Source organism: Urocitellus parryii, chromosome 7 (assembly GCF_045843805.1).
Source record: "Urocitellus parryii isolate mUroPar1 chromosome 7, mUroPar1.hap1, whole genome shotgun sequence".
In the NCBI taxonomy this organism is placed as follows: Eukaryota; Metazoa; Chordata; class Mammalia; order Rodentia; family Sciuridae; genus Urocitellus; species Urocitellus parryii.
The window spans coordinates 147,055,353-147,081,014 of record NC_135537.1 but is presented as its reverse complement, the minus strand read 5'-3'; the positions used below and the strand labels follow the sequence as shown (position 1 = coordinate 147,081,014).

Here is a 25,662-nt window from a genome sequence, read left to right as displayed (position 1 = left end):
AGGCAGCCAGACTGACCCATCCAGCCCTGGGGGTGAGAGAAGTGTCCTCACCTCCCCCGTCCCAGGAGGTACTGAACTCTGAGTGGGCTGGGCAGCCTGAGGGTGAAGTTGCTGCAAGGCCACCAAGTAGGGAAAGTTCTGGCAGAGACTAAGGAATGTGGGGGAGCGAGGGCCCGGCCCAGAGGCTAAAGCCAGCAGCAAGCAGCAGAGCCGGAAGTCCTGGGCTCTCCGAAGGTGGAAGGGGACCTCCCCTATCCCGAATCCAGGAGGTCTGGGCCAAGACCTAGCAGGTAGCAGGAGTATAGAGGCAGCAGCGGGAGAGCAGAGGTGCCCACCTCCTCCCAGCTGCAGTTCCAGCCATGTCTCAGCAGGGGGGATACAGGAGGAGGCCTGGGACCCCAGGGCTTCCTGTGCGCAGCATCCGGCCCTTCAAGTCCAGTGAGCAGTACCTGGAGGCCATGAAGGAAGACCTGGCTGAGTGGCTGCGGGATCTCTACGGGCTAGACATTGACGCAGCCAACTTCCTGCAAGTTCTGGAAACGGGCCTGGTGCTCTGCCAGCATGCCAACAATGTCACTGAGGCTGCTCTGGCCTTCCTGGCTGAGGCACCTGTCCAAGCCCAAAGGATTCCCATGCCCCGGACTGGGGTTTCCTGCAATGGGGCCGCCCAGCCGCGTACCTTCCAGGCCAGGGACAATGTCTCCAACTTCATCCAGTGGTGCCGCAAGGAGATGGGGATCCAAGGTAACCACCCTATCTCAGACCCTTATCTTGTGGGGTGTTCATCCCCTCTCTGAGGGCTAGGCTAGATCTGGGGGTGAGGAGCCTGGGTGTTCCTTACAGGTTTGACTCACCTCTCTTCATCCTCTGTCTCCCCATTGCTTAGCAAATCCTCCCCAAATAAATATTGATGATTCATACAACAAACATACATGAAGCACCTATTCTGTATTGAGCACCTTGCTGGGCATCAAGAAGTGAGGGGGATGAGACCCATTACCCAAGGAATTCATGATCTAGCAAGACACATAGATACAAAAATTATAGCCCAGGTGATGGATGCTCCAAGTCCAGGTGAATGTGCCAGGAAAAGAAATCAGTGACCTGGTGATGTAGAAGTGGGAGCCCAGCAAGGTTACACAGAGGAAGGCGATTTGGGTTAAATCTTAAGGAGATATGAGAAGTTTGGGGAAAAGAGAATTCTAGGCAGATGGACAGCAGTGACAAAGGCACAAAAAAGGTGCTGTATTTGGATGATTGTGAGAGGCTGGGACATGGGGTGGGGGAGGGTGAAGCGGAGGCAAGAAGCCCAACAAACAATGGTAGGGAGGGACGCAGGCATGCTGGGGCTTGCTTGATTCAGGGGAGTGACATGTCAGGATCTGTCATCTCATTGTACTTAGACTCAGGAATAGGATGTGCCTGAATGTTGTGCCATCCTCCAGGCCAAAGATGGTAGGAGTCAGGCAGGAAAAGGGTCAAGGTTAGGCTCCTGGCTGGTGGCAAGGCATTGAGGAGCAGGATTGGAGGGTTAATAAGACTGGTGTTTGGGCTGAGGGTCTAACTCAGAAGTGGATTGCTTGCCTGTCAGGCACGATGTCCTGGTCCAATCCCAGCACCACTAAATAAATAAAATAAACAGGCGTTTTATGGAGCACTTACCCTGTGTTAGATATTATCTGTAAATGCCAACAACTATTAGCTTATCCAATCCTAACAATAACCCCATGAAATAGACTACATCTCCACTTTGTAGAAGAGAAAACTGAGACTCAAGTCACACAGCTGGTAGGTGGGAGAGTCAGGACTCAGCCTTATAAGGCAGCATGTGCAGAGCCTGTGCTTGACCCAGACTGGTTTGACCTGGGCTGGGGGCTGAGTCTAGGCGCACAGTGGATGGGGGAGGTGAAAAACCCTGGTGGGAAGCAGGACAAACTGCTTCCTGTTCCTGGACTCAGCCTGGGAGCTGAGTGCGGATAAGGGCAAGGTTGAGGGAACCCTTTCTCTTCTCTACAGCCCACAGCCAGGCTCATGCTTCCTCTGTTGTTCATCCACCTCTTCCCAGCCCCAGCTTCCACTGTGAGGCTGGCTGCCCTGTCTGCACTCAGCAGCTGACCAAGCTGCCCAGACCCCTCCTGCTGGCTGTCAATCACCCCAAGATCCTGAGACCTGAGCCCTCTTTCCAAATCTGCTACCTGGGTCTCGGGAAGACCCCAGTGCTCCCACTAGGAGGTCAGTGGGGGACTCACGCAGTCTGTGCCGCTTCTCCCCCGCCCCACACCAGAGGTGCTGATGTTCGAGACTGAGGACTTAGTGCTGCGCAAGAACGTGAAGAACGTGGTGCTGTGCTTGTTGGAACTGGGCCGTCGCGCCTGGCGCTTCGGCGTGGCGGCACCCACTTTGGTGCACTTGGAGGAGGAGATCGACGAGGAGCTGCGACATGAGCTGGCCTTGCCCCCACCCGACCCCCCGCCGCCTGCGCCCCCCAAGCGCCATCCCTGCCACTTCCGCAACCTGGACCAGATGGTGAGGTGCCCAGCACGCGCCCTCAGGTCCTTCGCCACACCCCCTCTCCCCCATCCCAGCCAGCCCTCTTTGGGCCACCCACTGCTTGCGCTCTAATCCCAATTGTGTGGCTTTAAGTCACGTTCCACTCTGAGCCTCAACCTTAACCACACGCTGCTGCAATAGCTATAAGTGTCACGTATCACTTTTTTTTTTTTTTTTTTTAAACCAGCCCGGCCCTGCTTGGCTCTCATTCAGCCCCCAGTGGGATGGGTGTGAAGAACAGGGATGTTGCAGCATCTCTCCAACTCTGGCTCAAGGCCAAGTTCCACCACTTCACCACTATGTAACTTTGGGCAAATTATTTAATCTCTGTGTCTCAGTTCCCTCACCTGTAGCATAGGGACCTCAACAGCACCTACCTTCCATGACTGCTGTATTAATGGACCAGCACATGCCAGCATGTGGAATAGTCTGCAGAGAGGGGACACTTCATAAGATCGGTGTGCTTGTTGTGATTAACCCCATTTCTTCCATTGGAAGAAAGGGAGCTCAGGGAAACGTAACTAAAGGCCCATGATGCAGTGGAAACTGGACTCTGACAGGTTTACCAGATTCTGCAGTCCACTTACTTAGCCATTACACCACCACCTCCATCAGCTGACCCTCAAGGGCATTGGACATAGATGGCTGCTCCCGGTCTTCTCATTGGGTCTTCTCTACCCTCTACTTGCTTCTCAGCCCCCAGCCCTGACCTCAGCAGCAAACTCAGGGGTGGCTCTGGAAGCAGGGAGGATCCCATTTAATTTAACCCAGAGTAGGGGAGGGGACTTGGGTGCCCAGCAGAGGGGAGGACTGAGCCTTCTGTCCATTGATTGCAGGTGCAGAGCCTGGTGAGCCACTGTACATGCCCAGTGCAGTTCTCCATGGTCAAGTTGTCTGAGGGGAAGTACCAAGTAGGGGACTCCAACACCCTCATCTTCATACGGGTAAGTATGGTCTGGGGTGGGGGGGCTACTCTCAGCAGAATAGGGTTTCTTTTCACAGATGTTGGCCAGGATTAAGGGCAAGGACAGAAAGCCACCATACCCCCCAAGCCATCAAGCCTTGGAGCTTTCCTTCTTCTTGGAGATTTCCAGGACATTCCTGGCAATGTTGGCAAGCCTATCCTCTCCTTCCATCAGGGAAACTGGAACCGGTACCTGCCATTACCTCCATTGTAGCCCAGTCTAGAGAGTACCCTCAAGAACAAGTGGGGTATGAGGAAGGTACCCTCACTTTACATTCCATTCTACTCCACCCCCAGGTTTGGTCAGAGCAAGGGGCCTGAGAACCCTAAATCTGTGTTCAGTGCATGGCCCCAGGCACATGCACCCCAGGGTCTCCCCTCATATGGCTGGCTCTATACATTTCTGCAAAGTGAGGAGCAGTACAAGCTGAGATGTGCCTCCCATTGGATAATAAACCTCCTGATACCTGGGTGCACCTCACCAGAAGTGGTCTGTGCCCAGGGACATGGCCAAACCCTTTTCTTGAGCACAGGCCACACCTGGGAGCAGAGCCAGAAACCTGAGCCCTCACCCAGAGCCTGGGGCAATAGCCTTGTAACATAGGTAGGGGCAACATATGGTGGCCCCACTTTTCAACTGAGGAAACTGAAGCCTGGAGAGAGTATGTGACTTGCCCCAGTGTGGAGTGGGGCGGGACTCTCAGAGGTTCTGTCACAAACATCACAGAGGCAAGCCAGAGGCAGTTGGGACCCATTTCAGACACAACCAAGGGCAGGAGCCAGCCCCTCTGTAGGGAAGCAAGAGAAAGGAGTGTGCTGGGGCCTGACTACCTGATGCCCATGTGGTCCCTTGTCTAGTTGGGGGAGAACTTTCTGTTGGCCAGTTTTACCCCCACCCTTGACAACATATGGAGGTGACCAGACTGCAAAATATGCCCGCTCCCAGCCACACGTGTGCAAGGGAGTGCCTGTGTGTGATCAGCACACGAATGGGCATATCCCTGAGTGTGTTTCAGAGGCCTTTGAAAGGGTCCAGGAAGAGGGGATGCCCTCCACCCTGCCCTTAACCTCACCCTTGCCCCCTCAGATCCTCCGGAACCATGTGATGGTGCGTGTAGGGGGCGGCTGGGACACGCTTAGCCATTATCTGGACAAACATGACCCCTGCCGGTGTACATCCCTCTGTGAGTCACCTAAGAGTCTTCTCCCTGTGGGGCTGGCGGGTTGGAGAGGTGTAGCGCTGGATTAGGAGGCCAGCAGCAGAGATGGGAGGTGTGCCCCTATGGTGGGGCAGTTGTGGTGCAGTACTCACTACAGCCACAAGGTGGGGTGCAACACATGCAGAATCGGCATTTGGTCAGCGTGCACCTAGGCAGAGCTTAGGCGCAGTGGTGGCACCAAGCATGGTCTTTAGTCCTTCATGATCTCCTTCAACATCTCAGGCTTCCCCAGATAAAAATAGAATCTACGTAAAAGTCTTAAACCTGCAATACAATACACAGCTTGAAACAAGGCCCTCAGCTGGGCCCTCTGACCAGATTGTGTCCCCTAAACTTTTCCTGTAAAAAAAACTAGTGCTGCCACTGTAGGCCCCACTATCTTTAAAGTGGGATGAGGGCAAAGCACAGCTGGGCAAGGGGAACAGTGAGTCCCATCAGCATTGAACCCTTCCTTCCTCTCTTTCTCTGGGATACTGGGTTGGTAGCCCACAAACAGGGCAGCTTCCTGAAGCCCCCAGGTTCACTGGTGCAGCATGAAGTGAGGGTGCAGGAGAGACCCTTGCGGCTCCAGCCCACAATGACCGTCAGCCGCTCACAGAGCCCGAAGCCGCCTCCGGTCGACTGGAAGACATACACCTCTTCAGGCCGAAGGCTGAAGCCTGCTACTTCCCCCTCCCCCAGACCCTGCAATGAACAGGGGGCGGAGGCAGGGGACCTCAGAGAGATGGCTTCATTCCTAAGGTACAGGAGAGGGATGGGGAAGGGCCTCTTTCTTCTTTGGAGTGCATATTCTCAGAGGCTGCCCCACCTCAGATAAAGGGAACAGCACCACCCCCTTCCCCTTCCCCATGCCAAAAACAAAACAAAACAAAAAAACTCAGATATTTGGAATCAAGATAGCTCCCATTACTTTGGGATCATTTAGGTACTTCCTATGCCCACCCATTTCATAAACAAGGGTGCTGAGGCCCAGAAAGGGAACAAAGCCAAGGTCCTTCTGCCACTTCATGGTAGAGCTGAGACTAAAACCTACCCTCAAGACAGGTGTCCTCTGGTTATCAGACCTCTCTGGTCTGGGTCATCACTCAAAGGATCTGAAGTCACCACAAGCCTGGACCAGGTTTCCTCCTATTTGATATTCAGGGAACCAGGAGAATAGACTTCATCAGGGACTGACATAAGGGGAACTTTGGGACAGTCACAGGGGAGAAGGTGCATTTGTCCCACTCAGCATGAAGTCTAGCCAGCATGGAGTCCCAGTGGGGGAGAGGCCATTCTTCCCAGAGCCGGGGGACTGCACTCAATGACCCTCCTGCCTGGATAAGTCTCCCCTTCCAGCCTGTGATTCTCATTTTCAGGTCCCAGGAGAGGCTACTCACCCCATCTCGGGGGCAGCTACCAGCAGGAGGCAGTCCACGCAGCCCCCAATTCTCATCTACCCACAGGAGTCGAGACCCACAATGCACTCCATTAGGAAAGAGAGAGGACAAATACCCCAGGGTCCTCTCCAGGGGAAGGACTCCCACATCTTGGGTTCATGAGGAGAAATCCAGCCAGGGAATCCATGCCAGGGTCCCTACCCCCAAGAGACTCCAAGAGGCCACCACCAAAGGGACATTAGTAAGAAGACCTTCTCTCCTGTCTTGTCCCTCTGGGGCAGCCCAGCCCTCAGGCCTCAGGCTGCCACTTCAGAGTGAGGCTGAGGGTGCTTCCCCCCAACTCAGGGAACTGGCATCAGTTCATTCTCCATCCCCTGTCAAAGGACTCACCAGGATCCCCATCCAGCGGTCCCCTGCCCACCCCTCCACCCCAGGAAGCAGCTTTCTAGGCACTGCAAGTGGAGGTCCCATGGCAGAACCAGAGAGAGGCCCCAGTCCATTAAGGGTTGTCACTGGGGACCTGGCTAGGTCCAGACATGGGGACTGCTCTGTAGAAGCGAGGCAGAGAGACCAGCAGACAAACAACCAGGTCCCTCCAGAGACGGGAGCGCCCCAGGGCCTGAGCCCACAGGAGTGGGAAGGGAGGTACACACCACTGGCCTTGGGCAGAATCAAAGAGAAAGACATCTACTGTAGCCTTGAAGAGGACATTGTGGCCAACATGAAGCTACTAGAGGTGGGGGGTGCCCATCCCCAGGGTACAAGGTCTCGAGTTATCCCTCGTAGTGGAGTCTATGTCCCCAGTCTGGGTGGGCAGTGGCCTGAGCCTGGAGGTCCTTATGACAAAGTCATCCAAGAACTGGCTCAGGGACCCCCGCTCCTTCTTAAAGTGGATCTGGAAGCCTGGAAGGGAGCCCCTAGAAACTCCCTTAAGCCAACTGTTACCACAGGCCCTGGAAACCCAAAAGGGGAGCTGGGAGCCAGAGAGAGTGAGCCAAGGGCAAGAGCAAACCCAAGTGCCATGGGCACCAGGATGAGGGAAATCTCACCTCCAAGAAGGCAGGACTGCTCAGGCCCGACTGTGTCTGCCAGCCTGGAGGCCCCCAGTTCTGACAAAGCCAAGGCATGCCTGGGCAAAGGCAAGAGAACACTCCGGAAGCCCCAGAGAATCCCGTCCATCTACAAGCTGAAGCTGAGGCCCAGAATCCGGCCCCGGAGAGACCACAGACCTGAGAAACGGCCTTCCCGAATCCCCAAGCCACTGGCCTACCGCCATCTGGGTTTGGCCAGGGCGCCCCCCAAGGGCAAGCTCTTGAGAGCTGCACTGGGCAGCCAGGAAGGGGAGGCATCTCAGATGGATGGAGCTTCAGCCGGCAAGGAGAAGAAAGAGCCAGTCACCCCCAAGCAAAGCAGCCCCCAGCCTCAAATAAGGCAGCTGAATCAAGTCCCACTCCTACCAGAGGAAGAATCTTGGGTCTGAGGAGCCTAAGGATTGGGGAGAAAGGAAGCAAAAGAATGCCCAAGTATTTGAGAAGAGAAGGGAAATTCCCTCACCTCAAAACAGGGCCTTGGCCAGGGGCAGACCAGATGATAAACATAGACTCAAACTGTTCAGATGAGCAAACGGGCAACATACTATTTCTATTCCAGCATTAGGCCAGGGGTAGCGGGGTGATCCTATATCTTATTGTCCTCCCTCAAATAAGCTCCCTAACTCCTGGCCTCTGGCCATACCCACCTGTTTCCACAACTGTAAGTTATTCAACATATGTGGATCTGTCCTTGAGCCCCAAGCTTCTTGAGTCCCTCAGCATTGTGGAGGTTCAGGAAGGTGTGTCTTCAAGCATTATCCCATGCGACAGGTGGGGACAAGGTGGAGGGAGCCTTTCTCTGCTCAGGTTCAGCCCACCTTGCCCAACAGTCTTCTCTTTCCTGGAGGTGGCAGGCTATCAACACCATAGAGAGGGACAAGGGCAGCCCAATGCAAAGGCTTCTTCAGGCCACCCTTGCCAAGGACTCCAAAGCTCTGAAGGGTCAACTGGTTGGTGCAGAGTGTTCCTAACACATTTATGTCCAAGAAGTTAAGATTGAGAGACCACAGAATCTCAGCCCTGAATGGGAAGGAACAGATGCAGAAGCAGTTGGGGCTGAGTCTTGTTATGAAAAATTTCCAGAGAGTGGCAAGCAGAAAAGTCATTTCCCTCCTGGATGGTTTCCGTGAATTGAAGGGTTTGGGGTTGGGTGAAAAGGAGAAGTCTCCCACTCTTATCCTTTGATCTCTTGGTTGACCTGGCCTTTGGGACTGAGGGCTATCTCATTACCCTCACTCCTCTTTCACAAAGAGCTCAGAAGGCAGGCACCCTCCACTTCCCTCCCTCCATGAGGAAAAGCCAGTCGACACCTTGGTACAGAAACAAGGGAAAACACTCCCTGATTTTTAATCTGACTTCCAATAACAGCTCAATGGGCATCACACACACTTCCAGACCCTGTGGTGGGAAACCCTGGTGGGGGAATGGGGGGAGGACAGAGACTCAAAATGGGTGCAGAGGGACCTGAAATCCAAGACCTGGAGTGAAGTGGTGGTGGTGAGAGGGGTTGGACAGAGGGTACATTCCAATGGCTCCCACAGGGGCAGCCAGAGGCCTGGGTCCCCACCCTCACCTCAGGAACCTCAGAGTTGGGGGTAATAGGGCAGATGAGATGCTGTCATCCTTAACCCCACCTCCTGCTGGGCCAGGAGGTGGGGGCACAGGAGACAGAAGGAGGCAGGCCCTCTTCCTTACCCTCCCAGCCACTCCTAAAAGTGTGGGGAAGGGGAGCCACCTCCTCTGTTTTAGAGCGGGGCTCAGAGAGAGCAAGTCACTTGCCCAAAGCAAGTAGCACAGTGAGACTAGAACCCAGGAATACTGGACTGCCGAAGGTCAGGGCTGTTGCTCTAGGGCTGTGCTGCCTCCAGCGAGTGGAGGGAGTGGGAATAGGTGGGAGGGGGGAGCTGGAGAGAATCACAGATTCCCTCCCTTACTGAATGTCCATAATAAATTCCCCACCCACAGCCCTTACTCCAGACTCGCCTCCATCACTGCTCTGGGCTACTTGATTTCCTGGTCTATGTGCTTCAGCCTTACCTAAGGCTGGATTGCTATTTGTTCCCCTCTTTTAGCAAGGGACCTTGATATCCTCCCACCAGACCAGGGCTGAGGGCTCAGCCTCAAGGAGAACTTCCTTTGGCTGGGGGTGGGGAACATGGCACCCCTTCTCCCTCCCTCCAAATCCCCCAGCAATCCCTCAAGCCATCCCTATAATCTTATTATTGTTTTTTCTAAATCGGTACAAAACTGACAGTGATCAGCTCCGGTGACGAGAGGTAGAAACCCGGCCAGGCAGCCGGAGAAAATGGGGGCGGAGTGAGTTAGGGCATAGGGCCAACTGCTGTTGGGACAAAGGGGTGTCAGATCCTGAGGGTGTCCACCTATGGGTGGAGATGCAGGCGTATCTCCCCCAAGCACAGGGGTTCCCATAATTCTTTTCCTGGCTCTGATCCTGCCCAGATTAATAAAGGTAATCTGAGAGCTGAGGCAGGCAGAGTCTGGGGTAGTCAGATTGAGATGGGACAGGGAGACACAATGGTCACAGGCATAACCTGACCCCCTCCTGGGTACCATCCTGCCCACCACCAACAGCCCCCCAGAACTTGACATCCCCCAATCTGGCAGACCACCCAGTGCAGGAGGTAATAGAGGACTGGAACTTGGCGTCATGGAAAGGAATCTATCCTTTGGGGGATTCCCTCTCCATGCTCTGCCCAAAAAACAAAAAGTTTTAACCCAGGAGGTGATCTGGCTTTGGGATCAGGAAAAGGGTGAGGGGCACCCGGCAGGGACGGACCATCGAGTTAAGGCTGGAAGGTAGGTTGTTGTGTCTCTGGGGGCTGCTGTGCAGGGAGGTCTCCCTGAAAGTGGGAGAGCTCAGCCTTCTCCCCCTGACTGATCTGGGACCTCAACCCTTGGACCCCTTGATCTGGATCCTTGGGCCACCTGCCTCTCTCTGCCCTGTGCCAGTGGTGCTGACAGTCAGAAGGCCTGGCATCACAAAGATGCCAGGATCTTCGAAAAAGGGATGGATGAAATGAGAGCCCTGTGAGTGGAGCTGGGGGGCCGGGAGGGGGATTGGAGGGTGGATAAGACAGGTGAGGACTAACAGACGCTTGGACAGACAGACACGGAAAAGGAAGACACTGGGCAAAGACAGACACACTCTGGAAAAGATAAGTGGGGGCCTGGCCAAGGTAGCACCTCCTCACCCCACCCTCCATTTCACACACTCACCCCCAATCTCAAATGGCTGTGGTGCACTTTCAGGCCAGGCCAGGCCCCGCACTAACTACAGCACTGAAGGTGGCTGCCCCAGGAAGACAACCGTGGGAGAAGGGGAGTACTGAGTAGTTAGCGGAAGCTCCCCCTTGCCCTCTGCCTCTCAGAGCACGTGTGGAGGTGCTCGTTTGTGGGGTGCCTCAGGCCAGGACCTTCAGAGTTCTATTCTGCTGGCTCCCGCCTCCAGCCCCAGTCCCGGAAGCAGCCCCAGCACCACCCTGCCCTCCTCAGGGGCCAGCGGGTCTGCAGCCTGTGGCTGTGCAGGGCGCCTGTGCATCACATGATGGCGCAGCGGTTCCGGCGCAGAGCGCCCTGGAAGCGCAGGGCAGCGTGCACGTGTTTGCAGCGGGCGCAGCCGACGCTCTTGAGCAGCTCGCTGAAGAGCAGCAGAATGTGCCAGTTGTACTTGGCTGAGCATTCCACGTAGCCACACTTCCAGGTCTTGCGCACCAAGTGCGACACATTCCAGCGTGGGATCACACGACCGCGCTGCAGGTCCCGCTTGTTGCCTACGATGATGATGGGTGTCTCGGAGGTACCAATAACCCTGAAGGGTGAGGCAAGAATCTCAGAACTCTCTTCAGTTTCACTGGACTCTACACTACAGTATGTTCTGTTCCAGGTACAGCTTTAAGTCCTTGGGTTGAGTTATATTCTCTAATCAACACAACTGACCCAACAAACAAAACCCCCCAATTACCAGATATTATTGTATCTCCATTTTATAGATGAGGAAACTGAGCCTTATATGTTAACTGGCCTATAGGCATGCAGCTGAGTGATCCTGGAAGTCCTGTTCCTGGAGACTATGCTCTTAACCACTCCACTATCCTAAACACCCCACAGTTAGGATCCCAAAATGAGTTAACAGAAGTAGGGACAGAAAAATATGAGTATGTGCATATTTGAATAGGTATGTGAAAACCAGAGGGCACATACACTTCACCACTATTCCTTTTCCTCTGGGGTAGGTTAGCACTGGAGCATTCATAGGGTGGGATTAAATGGAATCATAGCCCCTTACCGTGTCTCCAGGATCTGCTGGCGGATGGTCTTGACGTATTCAAAGCTGTCAAAGCAGCAGATGTCGTAGACCAGGATGTAGGCATGGACACTCCGGAGTCCCCTGCAGCAAGCATCTGCCCACTCCTGTAACACCCAAGCCAGTGCAGGAGTTAGAGCAGCCATGAGCTCCCCAGCCTCCTCCCAGCAGACTGAGAGTGCTTTCACCTGCCACTGCACCAGAAGCCTTCCATCTGTCCCCAAGGAGGCCAGGCCCAGAGGGAATGGAGGTACTCAGTGCTACAGCTTCCCTGCCCCCAAGCCAGGACAAAGCAGGTCACATTGACTGACCTCCAGGGTCACTGTCCGGTCTTGTGCACATCTGGAGGTTAGATCTGCCTTGTGACATTTTGCCCCCTCATCCATCCATCCAGTGCTTTGTTCAACAAGCACATTTATTAAGTGCCTCTAAGATCTCAGCCCTGAGCTCGTTATTAGGCCTGCTGAAATCCTATCTCCCAATACTCAACTGAAGTATCTCCTCCTCTAAGAAGCCTTCCTGATTTGCCAGCCTTCCAGCAAGCAGGAACTATTCCCCTCATCTCCTGTATTCTAACAACCCTTTGATTATCTCCTGGGGAAACGTGTTCCATTTTCAATTTCCCACATTTGTTGTAAGCTCCCAAGAGGGCTTGGCCGGAGGGCCTCACTTGACACACTCCTTCCTCTGCTCAGTGCCTAGCTAGCACTGTTGGCTTTTAGCTGATGCTCCTTAATGGCACCACAAAGCATAGTGAGCTCTCCATGGTCCTGAAGCCCACCTTGCCTGAGCGGAGATCAATGCCTCTAACACTACCCTGAGATTGCTACCTGATGGGTCCCTTCTGTATACTCCTTTCTCCCCTAAGGGTTGACAAGTAGAAAACCAGGGGAAAAAGTTGAGACTGGATACATAAGGCAGGTAGGGTGGGGATTCCATCCTAGAGCAGGACCCCAGAGATGGACCTTCCTGAATGTCTGTGGCAACTTCTCAGGGAGAGCTGCAGCTCAAGATGAATAGGCCCCTGGAAAGACTGAATGTGCTAAAGAGAAGATTCCTTATGAGATTAATTAGCTAATTAACCTGCCAACAGATAAAACTGCAAAAGAAGTTTCACAAAGCCAGTGTACTGAAAGAAGGGGACCCCTGGAGTTGGGGGGGGTGCAGAGGCCTTCAGGGGCAACAGGAATCAGGTTCTTCTCCTTTTAGGTCCCATGCAAATGATTAGGAGGGGCCCGAGATGTAGTTCAATGGTAAAGTATGTCTCCAGCATGAAGGAGGAGGAGAAGGAGAAAGGAAAGGAAAAAAAGACTAGAAGCTGGTGGAGGCATGTCCCCTATACTAATCTGAATTAAGTTAGGGCAAGGATTGGGAGCAAGGGAGAACTACAGCTGGCTCACCACCTTGAGGAAGGACTATGAGGAAAAAGATTTTGGTGACAGAGGTGGAGAGGGAAGTCTGACTTCAAAACAGCAGTTCCAGCTGAAAGGTTTGGAGGATGCTGCAGTGGATCTCCCCAGGGAGATGATATGGCATCTATTCTTTGTGCTGAGGTTTTAATTTTTGGTGCAGGGAGAGGATGCTGAGAAAAAAATCTAAAACTGTAGGAAACCATGAACTGGCTTCCTCTCAGACCAGGGAAGAATGCATTCTGTGAGACACAGTGACCCTTGGGAGCCAGAGACCTGCATGTGTATGAGGTTTTCTGTATCCCACACAAGGAGTGGAAACTGGTGGGAAGAGAGAAGGAGGAGAGGCTCCTACTCTCTGCAAGCTCTCTTCCAGGGATAGGGAGCAGCTGCCAGCCTTCCAGGGTGACAGCCCCACTTTTCCCCCAACATGCTCCCTCCTCCAGGGGACCTCCAAGCTGCCTCCCACTCACTTCTCTCTGGGGGCCCTAAAAGGGACAAGCAGAAGGCTTCTGATTGGCTGAGTTATTCCTTCATCCCTTGATTGAAGGGAGGAATCAAGAAAGCTCAGCTTTCCTTCAGTTTGCTCTGTGCAGGGTTCTAATTTGTTCCCCACAAAGACCATTTTAGAGCTGTATTAAGGCAGAGAAAGAGGGGCTGAGCATATAGCTCAGTGACACAACATATACTTAGCATGGTCAAGGCCCCGGGTTTAATCCATAGGGTGCATGCATGTGTGAGTGCACACGTGTGCACATGTGTGCATATGTGTACGCATGCATGCACACACACACACACACACACACACACAGAAGGAGCTATGGAAACTGAGTCTTGTTCCAGGGACATAGAAGCTGAGAGGCTCAGCCACCTGGGGCTCAACCATGCATTTGTGGGTATTTCTTTGGTAGGATGCATATGCCTCAAACCTCAGCTTCCTTCTCTGATAGAAGGGTCAGTGGAAGGAACAATTTAAGTTTAGACCTAAGAAATACCACTCTTCTGGGCTGGATCTCATTTGACAATGGGGAAGAATGTATTTTTTTTTTTCAAATAATAGCCATCAGGATTCTTGAGTTTATACTGATCTCTGGGGCTTCTAGGGTCCCTTCTTAGTGTTTCTCTGCCCAAAGTCCCCTACCTGTGCTCCAGGATTAAAATCTACTCGAGTCCCAGGTCAACCATAAAGAAAAAGGCCAAATGACCCAATAGAAAAATGGGCACAGGATATTAATATTTCTCAGAAAAAGAAACACAAAGGCCTTTAAAACACATGGAAAAATACTCAACTTCACTCATAAGCAGAGATGCAAATAAGGATTACACTAAGAATATAATATTTCATCTCTCAGACTGTCAAAAATATAACAGTTTGACAATATACTCTGAGAGTAACAGGTTCTCAGAGTAACAGGTTCTCAGATACAGCATTTTATAGAGGGAAATATGGAGATATCTTCTAAATTCTAGGTATATTTGTCCTTTGATCCAGCAATGCTATTTCTGGGAGTCAAACCCATCTATCTATGTATCTATCTATGTATCTGTCTATATAAAATATACATGTATATGTATAAAATGACTTATGCACAAAGCTATTCATTGTGGCTTTGCTCAAAACAGTACAAGATCAAAAACCACCCATTTGTCCAACAAGAAGGGACCAGAGGAACATCTTTTCAATGGAGTACCGCATAGTCATGAGAAAGGAATGAGGAAGTCCTTTAGATATTGACAGGGAATGTCTCCAGGTTATGATGTTAAGTTAAAAAAACAGACCAGACTTGGTGTCACACACCTTTAGTCTAACCTGCTCTCTGGAGACTGAGTCAGGAAGATTTCAAGTTCAAGGCTAGCCTGGGCAATTTAGCAACACCCTGTTTCTTATTAAAACAAGAACAACAACAAAAGAAACGAAGTATAGGGCTAGAGGTGTAGCTTAGTGGTAGAGTGGTTAGCATGTGCAATGCCCTGAATTCATTCTCAGCACAAGGAGGCGGGGGAAGAGCACTCTCTATGATTTTTGTTTTTATGTAAAAAAGGAAGTGGAATAAGAATACATTTTTTATTTGAGCTAAAAAAAAGAAAAATCACTGAAGTATGAATGAATAACCAACGAGGGGCTGGGATATAATACAGTGGTAGAACACTTTAGCAAGTGTATGGCCCTGGCAGGCCATGGATTTGATCCCCAGTGCCATACAAAACCAAACCAAGCCAGCACAGTGGTACATGCCTATAATCCCAGGGGCTTGGGAGGCTGAGGCAGGAGGACTGCAAGTTCAAAGCCAGTCTCAGCAAAAGTGATGTGCTAGGGCTGGGGTTGTTGCTCAGTGGTGGAGTGCTTGCCTAATATGTACAAGGCACTGGGTTCGATTCTCAGCATCACATGTAAATAAATAAATAAAATAAATGTCCATCACCAACTAATAAAAATATTTAAAAGAAGAAAAAGCAAGGCACTAAGCAACTCAGTGAGACTCTGTCCCTAAATAAAATAATACATAAAAGGGCTGGAGATGTGGCTCAGTGGTCAAGTACCCCTGAGTTCAATCCCCGGTACCAAAACAAAAAACAAACCAATGAGAATGGTTACAGAGTGTAACCTTGGGGTGAAGGGGGCAGAGATGGGACCAAGATTTCTCTAGACCACAGTATTAAGGATAGTTTTAAATTAATCAAAAATTATAATTGCATTGAAAATAAATAATGTGAATAAAGGAACAAAGCTTAGTGGCAGGCTGGGAGCAAGATATGAGCATCCACTCAGGCTACGATCAAAGCCTCCATTATAGAGAATAAGAGCACCTGACCCCAGGATCTGCTCCCTGGGACAGCTCAGTCACACTGCTTCTGGTAGCTGTGTGGATCAGACTTTTGCCTTTGATGCTGACCCCAGGCACCTAGGATAGGAGAGATAAGCATATCTGGCAGGTTGGGCCAAGGTCCTCCTGCACAGGGTTGCTGAGACAGTGCTAAGCTCTCCACCAGCACTAGCCTCCCAGCCTGAGAGATTGCTGTACTTTTTTTTAAAAAATAAGGTACTCATTTTTTTTTTACATATTTATTTTTAAGTTGTAGTTGGACACAATACCTTTATTTTATTTATTTTTCTGTGGTGCTGAGAATCGAACCCAGGGCCTTGCACATGCTAGGCAAGTGCTCTACTGCTGAACCACAACTCCAGCCCTGAGATTGCTGTATCTGCTCAGTCATAACTACCCAAGGCTCCACCTGCTCCTCCTTCTGTGGCTCCACCACAGTGCCTATCTTTAACTGCAAATCTCTGTACACTCTGGTCAGAGGCTTCCTTTATGAGCAAACATATCTTGGAGCCCAGCTTCTCTGTCTACCCTACTCTCTCCCAAGCCACAGATAGAGGGAAGGAGGGTGGGACCTTAGCAAGCTAGGGGAAGGTGCACTTAATCTCCTTAATCTCCAGGGGCACTGGGGGCACTTAAATCCAAACACTGCAGAGAGGGTGCCCAGCAGGCTGATCCTGAGATTTGAGGAAGGAGGGATCACCTAGGAGAAGAGGCCCTTGGGCAAGAAATGATTGGGGTCTCCAGAGTCTCTAGAACACTCTTTTTCCAGGTCCCAGCCTGTTCTATTGGCCCTTTTACAGACAATGAAGATTTAAGTCTGAGGCCCAGAGAAGTAACAGGCAAGCAGCGTTCTCTGCCCTTTTCCTCACTGCTCCTTACCTGTCTAGTTAGTTCACATCGCCTCCTGTAATACCCACACACCTGAGTGGATTAGATGCCTCCTCAAGGGCAGCCTTAGCTCACTCCTCTTCTCCAATCATAGCATTTATCATACCATATAATACATGTGTTAGTCTTCTCTCAATAGACTCTGAGTTCTTTGAAAGCCAATTCCATATTATTTTCCCGTGCCCAATGCAGGGTCTGGCACACATTAAACAGTCATCAAATATTTGTTGAATAAGCTAGCATACAAATGTCTGGCTTCCTGGTGCAGCTCTAAGCAGGTGCAGTGCAGAGCTCTCAAATCCAATGGCAGAGCCCTTGCAACAGGGCACAGTCTGAGCTGCTTGGAGTCCAGCCTCCTCAACCCCACCAGCCATGGCCCTCAGGGCTGCTTACCTGCAGTGTGTTGACAGGGAAGGCGGTGATGGGCGGGAAGTCCAGGATCTGGAGGTCGTGCACATGGCCGTTCATGACCACAGCAGGCAGGTAGAGGCGGCGGGTGGTGGTGGGCACGCAAACCTCGCTGAACTCGTTGTACAAGAACTGGCGCACGATGGCACTCTTGCCCACACCTCGCGCCCCAAGCACGGCCACCCGGTAGGTGGAGACCATGCCTCCCGCCCCACTCCGCCACCGCGTCCTTGCCTGGGGCTCTCCCGGGCTGCATATTCCAGGGGCTGGGGGCTCAGCCACCGTCAGGACCAATCATTGCTGCCTCTGATTGCTCTCTGGGCCCTCTGTGGCCTCCACCTGGACTGGGGGACAAGAGGTGGGCTTAGTGTACAGGCTTATCCCTGGATATATCCTATACTTTTCCACCTCTGGGACTTTGTGGAAGCTGTCACTGCCACTTAGAATGCCTTCCCTTTCCCAGAACCTATCCAAAACCTCTCTATCCTTTCTTCTCCATTTTTTTCCCTGCTGTTCCACCAGTATATTTCATTTGACTTGCGTTGAACCTGAGTTTTCACCAGGTCCAACTTCCCAACCATGGTAGACTGCATAGCAGAGTGGAAAGAGCACTGGGCTTGGGTTCAAAAGCCAGCTTTCCCATTGAGCCTGGGACAGGACAGCATCTCCTGAGTCTCTCGGTCTTATTTCTAGGCAAGGATGTCTTGGGGGAGGACCTCCAGGCATTTTATGGGGAAACAATTCTTTCTTGTACAGATCTGCCCCCCCCCACAGCAGCATGTTACTTCCGGGGAACTATGGAAGTAACTGCTAGCAGTCAGTCTCCAGTCACCATGATGACCAAAAATGACTCCCACATTTCCCAATACCCCCAATCAAAAACAAAACTAGAAACCCAAAAACTTAGAGAAGTGAAGAACTCTTAACCAGTTGAATTGTCAGCTAAGTCTAGCTGACAATGGTAGGGATGCACTAGATGACCACATTAGATCTGGGACAGCAGCACCACTGAGCACACTGGTTAGCACAGGGTAATCTCCCTATGGGAGAGAGATTGTTATCTCCACTTCAGAGAGGAGGCCGAGTGTGCCCAAAGTCACACATTTGGGAATGGCAACTACTTCATTCTACAATATTGAAGCACTTCTCACTTTTAAGTGTAGTGATTCTAAGTGGTGACTGCCTATAGGCCAAGGGCTGGGTCTGATTCTCTGGCATTCTTTGGGGTTCACAGGACGTGATACAAAGCTGGAACCCAGAAACAGGCTGCAAAGCAACTATACTTTGAGAGGGATCCATTAGCTTCTTGCTTGTTCAGTTTCCATGAATTTTAGAGCTTGGGTATAAACTCCAGCTTTGATATTTCTATGTTGTGGGATCAGTGGGCAAATGACCATATTTAAAATGAGGTTAATAACTCCCACTTCTGAGATAACCCCAGTAAGTCTCATAACCAGGAGAAAGAAAGAACTTTTCTTCTCTTGGGAATGGCAACTCCCATTACTACTAGGTCTAGGACAGGTGAGTTTTCTAGATTCCGATGGGGCCATGCTTTTCAGGGTATGTACATGCTCTTCCTTTGTAGACAAAGGATGTCCTCAAGCTGTCCTGCATCAAAGGACTCAATCTATGGGGTGTGTGCGCATGTAGTATAGTAAATTAAGGGCAGGATTTGGAGTGAGAAGTGCTGGGGTTTGAGTCCCTGCTCTGCTGTCCATAAAGTGTCACCTTGGGCAAGAAATTCACAGGGTGTGGCGAGGTCATGCATGTAAAGACCAGTGCCTTTACACAGAGTAGGGGCCCAAGGAACATTGACTACTGTTACATGCAGAGGCCTTTGACTCATTTGAGGTTTTCCACAATCTCAATGGGGCCCTCTTAGCAATCCTGGGAGTAGTCACTATCCACTGTTGTATGGATTCACATACATGTGATATGTCTGTGTGAGATTCTTCTCATTTTATTGAAGGAAAAACAAAATTAAAAACCCAAAGACTTAGAAAAGTGAAGAACTCTTAACCAGTTGAATTGTCAGCTAAGTCTAGGACCCTGATGTCCTTTGCATCCCATACATGTCCTTTCCCCAACAGGTGCCTGTACACTTATGTTCCCCCACAACTGCAGAAGTACCAATTCCTCTTCCCCATATATCCCCTAGGCCCCTCCAGCATCCCTGGACACTGCCAGCTTGGCAGAGAGACTCAGCTGGGTTAATTACATAACAAGCAGGTGGGGAGGGGGCAGTCCTAGGGGAGGAAAAAGGGGCAAGGGATGCCAGAGTCTGGCTTGTCTCTGGGTGTGGCAACTTGGGGGATTCTAGGATGTCCCTTACCTGAAGATTCTGCTGGATACTACATTCCCTGTCCACAAAGCAGCCCTTTCTGGGGAGTAGCAGAAACGAAGGCAGGGAACAGCCCTGGAGGCAGGGAGAGGGTACAAGGGGGTACAAGGCTGGCAGGGGCCAGCCTCCTAGAACTCATCAGGCCCAAGTGCGGCCCCTGTCCCCAACTCAGAGGTGACCAGCGTCCCTTCCTTCTTCCCAGCCAAGGGTCCTGGGTCTAAAAATTTACTAATGCCACATGCCTGGTTGGGTGGGGATGGAAGGGTCCGTCCTAGGAAGCAGGGCCCAGGCCCCTGAGCTCCCTTCCCAAGGCCTGCGCTCTGCAGTGAGTCTGCAGACAGCGGCGGGCAGGAGATGGGCCACACACTGGGGCCAAAGCCTGCTTCTTGACCCCTTCCCTCCGCCCGGACACCTGGGTCCTTGCCCCGGACCAAGGAGGGCCAGGGCTTTTGCGGATCCCGAGGGCCAGGTCACCGGTCCGCCAGCTGTTTGTCCCCACCACGTTCGCGTGGGGGAGGGTGGAGGGCACGGGAGGATGCTGGGCTCCCCACGACCTGCCAGGTAGGAGTTAGGGGGACGCAGGCGCCCAGCTCGCTCTCCGCCTCCAGCACCTCACAGGCACCCCCCGGCCCCCAGCTGCAGCTCTCACGTGGCCGCCCCGCGCCGCTTCCCCGCCGGCCCCCTCCTCGGTCCCCGCGCCGGTCGCCCGCCGCCCCGGAGGACCCCGACCCAGCCCCGACCCCGTCCGACCCCGTCCGACCCCGTCCGACCCCGGGCCCAGCCCGTTCTCTCCGCCGCTTACCCGGGGCCGTGCTCGCCGCCCCCTGCCCTGGCCGCCGGCGGGGCCGCGCTCCCCCCGGGCTCCGGCGCTGCCGAGGCTCCCCGCCCGGGGGGAGAAGAGGGCCGCCCCCCGCGGCGCAGAGGGCGCGGGCCGGCGGGCGGGCGCGGGGGCAGCGGCGGCGCCGAGGGTCGCGCTCAGCCCTGCTCTGCCGGCCGCGCCGCCCGCTCGCGCCCGCGGGAGAGGGGGCGGGGCATTCCGCTGGGTCCCTGAGCCCGACGGATTCCTCGGCAGCCCCGACCGCTTCCTTAACCCCTAGCCTCGACCTTCACCTCCCTCGAGATTCTCCCTACGAGAATTTAGCTCGAACCTGGAGTGGGAAAAGGGGACGGGAGAGACTCTGAAGTCTGGCTGCGTTCCAACTCCTGCTCTCAGATCCTCGCATCCTCTCCTAACCCTACCTCAAGTTCCCGGTCACCCACCTCCCCAGTTCTGTCCTTCTGACCTTTACCAGTCCACTCGATCAGTTACTTGCAGGAGCCCAGTGTGTGCCCCGCACTGGGGACTAGTCGTCCAGGTTTTTCTCCTCCACCCCCAAAGAGGTCTGAGCAAAGGGTGGTCACTCTCCTCCTTCCCTGCGGCAGTTAGAGGCAGACCAGGCTAGCGCAAAGCAAAGCTGATCGCCTGCCAATGTGTGACCTCCACTCCCGAATGAAAACTGCTGTGTCCCTTTCCTCTTCAGTCTGGAGCATTTGCCAGGGTTGAGGGCAAAATGACCCATGTTTTTATTGTAAAACTATCATCATCAACATCATTTCATCACCAATAGCTAACATTTATTGTCCCAGACAATAAATGTGCTAGGAGCTTTGCCTGAATACTCAAATTTAATCCCCACAACGTTCTTTGAGGTAGATTCTGTTCCCCTGTTTTGCAGATGAGATCGCTGTGGATGAGGGCAGCAGAGTAACTTATCTGCAAAATGTGGGAAACAAATGAGAGTCTCTGGCTGGGTAGCTGCTGGGTTTGGCATAGGGCTCACAGTCCAGTGGGAAGGCCAAAAGCAGACAAGCCACTGGAAGGTGTGCAGTGTGTCAAGACAAGGTGCTGGGGGAGGGCAGAGACAGTAATCCAACTCCTTAGTGGAGTCAGTGGAGGCTTCAGAGGAGGCAGCCTTCAAGGAAGCAACCTTTAAAAGAAGTGGACTTGGAGAACGGGAAGAAGGGGTGTTATAGAAGAGGACTTGCAGACAAGAGAAGTCAGAAGCAATTATAGAGGTTTGAGGAATCAGTCCAAGAACTAGACAGAAGCCCAGGAAGTATGGTGAGAGAAGAGGCTGAGAAGTTGGTTAGGGTGAGGTCCCAAAGTTCCCGAGTGCCAGGATGAGTTCCGATAATAGCCCTGTGCTGAAGGGGAAAGCACAGAGGACTTTGGAGCAGGGTAGCATGGTCAGGTTGTGTTTTTTATGCCATTAGGGCAGGGAGAGAGATGGTCTGAGAGATCTGCCAAGTATTTTCACCCCTGGGGCCCTGCATTTTCCACCATGACTTTCCATAACTATGGGCCCCAGCTCTCCCAGTTTTCTTCCTCCTTTTGGGTTCTGTATTTTGGACACCTTTCCAGTTGCTCCCAGCTTCTGTCTAGGCATAAAACATGAGGCTGGGCTTCAGAATCAGACAAAGGTGGATTTAACTTCTGGGTCTGTCACTTACAGTGTGACTGAGACAAGTAACTTTTGCTTTTTATGAAATAAAGATGTTATTAGTTGTTGACAGGATATGACTTCGGTGTGTAGAATCCTTAACACAATGCCTGGCAAGAGAACAGCGAGTCTCAGTGTGTGGCTTTTCTTTTTCTTGTCTTTTTAGAGATACATAGCCATTCTAGGGAAGGGGGGCAACTCTCTGAAAAGTGTTTCCATTTGTTCTAGGTTGGCTTCTAGAGGTCTTGGATGTGGGTAGGAGGAAAAAGCCTGGGGCAGTAGCTGAAAGCAAGAATAGGGCTGGGAAGAATAGTGCCTCCTCCCAAAGCAGAATTCTACTTTATCAGGGGGTAGAGATGGAGAGAAATCAGATGTTACTGTCCCCCACCAGGATCATGTTGGGGTCACTGGGAGCCTTTTAATTTGATTAAATTGTCTAGGGCACTGTCTCCTGTGGTATCTGAAAATCTTAGATTGTTAATCCTTCTCCTGCCTGAGGATCCCAGGTTTCACGTTATTCACCTAGAGCATAGTTCCATTTCAGCTCCAGGGGGGCTAGAAATAAGAAACTGAGCAATGCTCACACTCTGACCTCTGAGTCAGCCTTCTCAGAAACATCTCAGCTTATATTAGGAGAAACACAAAGCCATGGGTTAATTATGGAGCTTACTGGCTTTCAGTGGTAGGTCACTTTTTATTAAAAAAAAACCCAAAAACAACTAATAGTATCTTCATAGAGTGGCAAATTTGCCTGAATTTAAGGCATTGAATTCATTTTGGTTTGCTGAGAGTTACTTTAGGTCAAGAACGCATACACTCCCAGAGGCCTGTTCCTTCTCTTTCTGTCATTAGGGTTACCTTAGTGAAGACATTTGAGAGGCTCCTCCCCTGAGTCTGTCTGGCCTTGACTCTCAGGTGGCTCTGATTGAGCTGAGCAAGCCAGATGAACAAGCTGATCAGGTTCCATGGATCCATCTGCACCACATGAGGCTCCAGCATTAAGTGGGACAGAAAGGACAAAGACCTGAATCTGTCCACCTCTGCCCCTGCTCCATTATAGCCAAGGACACCACGGGACATTCAGAAGCTGATTGGCTAGATCTTGGGGCCTCTGACTATAAGTGGAACATGAATGAAATCAGGGAGGGAAAACATGAGGCTAGACTTGAACCTCATCCTCTCAACACCTACACAGTTGGAGAAGGTGGTGAGTGGAGTTCTCACAGCTCAAAGTGTTGGGGCTCTTCCCAAAGGAGGAATGATCCTAGAGATAGATGGCAGTCTTTTCCCAAAACAATGCTGCAGGAAATTAAATCCTTGAAAACCACTTCTCCACCTGAGAATCTGGGTCTAACCAATCCCCCGAATTAGTCTTTCCCTTGTTGGCCGCATGGAGAATGGCAGGGCAAATGCTACATGAGAATCTGAAAGGGCAAGTTTAGAGCCAACTCAGAAACTTTTCAAGAAACATCCTTGTTGCTAATAGCATGTCTGGGGGCAGATTGGGATTCTAGGATTAGTGTTCAGGAGATAGAAATGGGTAACAACGGGGGAGGTGTCATCTTTCCCAAGTGCCATACCAGGTATTAAAATAAACAGGCTCTTGCCTCCTGGAGCTGGGGGTGGCAGGGAAAAGAAATCTGGGTCCAAGCAAAATAAAAAAAAGCATTAATGCAAGAGGTGGAAGTAGGAAGGCCCAAACCTGAGAGTCCTCAGCCATTTTCTGGCCTCAGAAACAACATACCTGAGATCTCCGTATTCCCCAGTTACCATTCTAGGGGCAGAAGACAGTATAATTGTAGGTAAAATCTGGGGTCTCTGTGCCCAGAACATACTGGTCTTCTAATCAGATGTGACAAGAGCTGAGGAAAGGCAGAACCTATTAGACAACCTTTGGGGGAATGAAGGAGGAACTGGAACGGATCAGGGAAGGCACAGACAGGGGTCAGAAGCCCTGGCTCTGCCATGTCTTGCCTGAAAAATGGGGGTAATGAGACAGACAAGGGAATAAGCAGGTACCATGTGCGTGGAAGTACTTTACCATTTCTCCCCTGCCACAAGAACACAAACTTTACCATAGAAGAGGAAGTAGATGAACAGGTCTGTCTCTCTAGCAGTGACTTAAAATTTTTTTTATAAAAATAGTTTTTAGGGCTGGGAATGTGGCTCAGGCGGTAGCGCCCTCGTCTGGCATGCGTGCGGCCCGGGTTCGATCCTCAGCACCACATACCAACAAAGATGTTGTGTCCGCAGAGAACTAAAAAATATTAAAAAAATTCTCTCTCCTCTCTCACTCTCTCTTTTAAAAAAATATGTTTTAGTTGTAGATGGACACAATATCTATTTTTATGTGGTGCCAAGGATCGAACTCAGTGCCTCATGTGTGCTAAGCAAGCGCTCTACCATTGGGCTAAAAACCCCAGCCCTTTTTACAATTTTTGTTATTTTCAGTTATAAATGATAGTAGAATATATTTTGACATATTATACATACATGGAGTATAACTTCCTATTCTTTTGTTTGTCCATGATGTGGAGTTACACTGGTCATGTATTCATAAATGAACATAGGAAAGTTATGTCCAATTCATTCTACTGTTTTTCTTGTGCCTATCCCCCCTCCCTTACCTTCATTCCTCTTTGTCTAATCCATCCCCACCCCTTATTGTGTTAGCAGCCGCATATCAGAGAGAACATTTAGCCCTTGATTTTTTGGTTTTGACTTATTTCACTTAGCATGATAGTGTTCAGTTCCATTCATTTACTGGCAAACACCATAATTTCATTCTTCTTTATGGCCGAGTAATATTCCATTTTGTATATATACCAGCTTCTTTATTCATTCATCTGTTGAAGAGCACCTTGGTTGGTTCCATAGCTTAGCTATTATGCAAACTGAGCTGCTATAAACATTGACGTGGCAGAGCCAGGGTCTCTGACCCTTGTCTGTGCCTTCCCTGCTCCACTCCAGTTTCTCTTTCATTCCCCCAAAAGTTCTCTAATAGGTTCTGCCTTTCCTCAGTTCTTGTCACATCTGATTTGAAAACCAGTATGTTCTGGGCACAGAGACCCCAGATTTTACCTACAATTTACACTGTCTTCTGCCCCTAGAATGGTAACTGGGAAATACTGAGATCTCAGGTATATTGTTTCTAAGACCAGTAGTATGCTGATTTTAAGTTCTCTGGGTATATGGACCGAGGAGTGGGATAATTGGGTTAAGTGGTGGTTCCATTTCAAGTTTTCTGAGGAATCTTCATATTGCTTTCTAGAGTGGTTGCCACCAATTTGCAGTCCCACCAGCAATGTATGAGTATACTTTTCCCCTGACATCCTTGCCAAGATTGTTACTTGTATTCTTGATAATTCTGGCAATGATTCTTTTTTTTTTTTTTTTTGAAATTTTTTAATATTTATTTTTTAGTTCTCGGCGGACACAACATCTTTGTTGGTATGTGGTGCTGAGGATCGAACCCGGGTCGCACGCATGCCGGGCGAGCGCGCTACCGCTTGAGCCACACATCCCCAGCCCCGTGGCAATGATTCTTAACTCTGACAGTATATTAGAAACACTGGGAGGGTTTTTTTTTTCTTTAGTTTTTCCCTAGTTTCTGCCCTAGACTCATTCAACAGAACCATCTTTTTCTTTTTTTTTTTTTCCCCATTTCCAGATGATGTGTACCCAAAGGCTGAGTCTCTCCCTGGAGAATTTCTTTGCCTAAAGGACATCACTCTAAACTAATGACTCCAAGGGGTAATTTCAGTAAGGCCCCCCTCTATCTTT

The 25,662-nt window shown here is 51.0% G+C and overlaps 2 protein-coding genes across 3 annotated transcripts; one reads left to right on the top strand and one right to left on the bottom strand.

Annotated features, from left to right (window-relative positions):
• The first annotated feature begins 225 nt into the window (after positions 1-225).
• Gas2l2 (growth arrest specific 2 like 2) lies at positions 226-7,593 on the top strand. Its single transcript, XM_026380252.2, has 6 exons — positions 226-744; positions 2,285-2,526; positions 3,387-3,494; positions 4,602-4,698; positions 5,220-5,475; positions 6,093-7,593. Exons 1-6 carry the CDS (start codon positions 360-362, stop codon positions 7,591-7,593), a joined length of 2,589 nt encoding a protein of 862 aa, XP_026236037.2. The 5' UTR covers positions 226-359.
• Positions 7,594-8,519: 926 nt separating this feature from the next.
• Positions 8,520-20,306, bottom strand: Rasl10b (RAS like family 10 member B). 2 transcript variants are annotated; one of them, XM_026380253.2, is made up of 4 exons: positions 20,202-20,306; positions 17,044-17,402; positions 11,511-11,635; positions 8,520-11,033 (listed from the first exon to the last, which is right to left on the bottom strand). In XM_026380253.2, the coding sequence occupies exons 2-4, from the start codon at positions 17,257-17,259 to the stop codon at positions 10,763-10,765; spliced, it is 612 nt and encodes a 203-aa protein (XP_026236038.1). In that variant the 5' UTR covers positions 17,260-17,402; positions 20,202-20,306; the 3' UTR covers positions 8,520-10,762. The 2 variants fall into 2 exon arrangements, with proteins under 2 accessions (XP_026236038.1, XP_077656704.1); XM_077800578.1 differs by having other exon boundaries at positions 17,044-17,397; positions 20,202-20,292.
• Between the last annotated feature and the right edge of the window lie 5,356 nt (positions 20,307-25,662).

What these genes read in the sequence shown, in the direction of transcription:
- Gas2l2 (XM_026380252.2), top strand. Translation starts at nt 360, where the DNA reads ATGTCTCAGCAGGGGGGATACAGGAGGAGGCCTGGGACCCCAGGGCTT. An exon ending in CTGCCGGTGTACATCCCTCT is followed by an intron (nt 4,699 to 5,219) that starts GTGAGTCACCTA and finishes CTGGGTTGGTAG; the next exon opens with CCCACAAACAGGGCAGCTTC. An exon ending in GAGATGGCTTCATTCCTAAG is followed by an intron (nt 5,476 to 6,092) that starts GTACAGGAGAGG and finishes TCTCATTTTCAG; the next exon opens with GTCCCAGGAGAGGCTACTCA.
- Rasl10b (XM_026380253.2), bottom strand. Translation starts at nt 17,259, where the DNA reads ATGGTCTCCACCTACCGGGTGGCCGTGCTTGGGGCGCGAGGTGTGGGC. An exon ending in TCCCTGTCAACACACTGCAG is followed by an intron (nt 11,636 to 17,043) that starts GTAAGCAGCCCT and finishes TGGGTGTTACAG; the next exon opens with GAGTGGGCAGATGCTTGCTG. An exon ending in CAGCAGATCCTGGAGACACG is followed by an intron (nt 11,034 to 11,510) that starts GTAAGGGGCTAT and finishes CTCACCCTTCAG; the next exon opens with GGTTATTGGTACCTCCGAGA.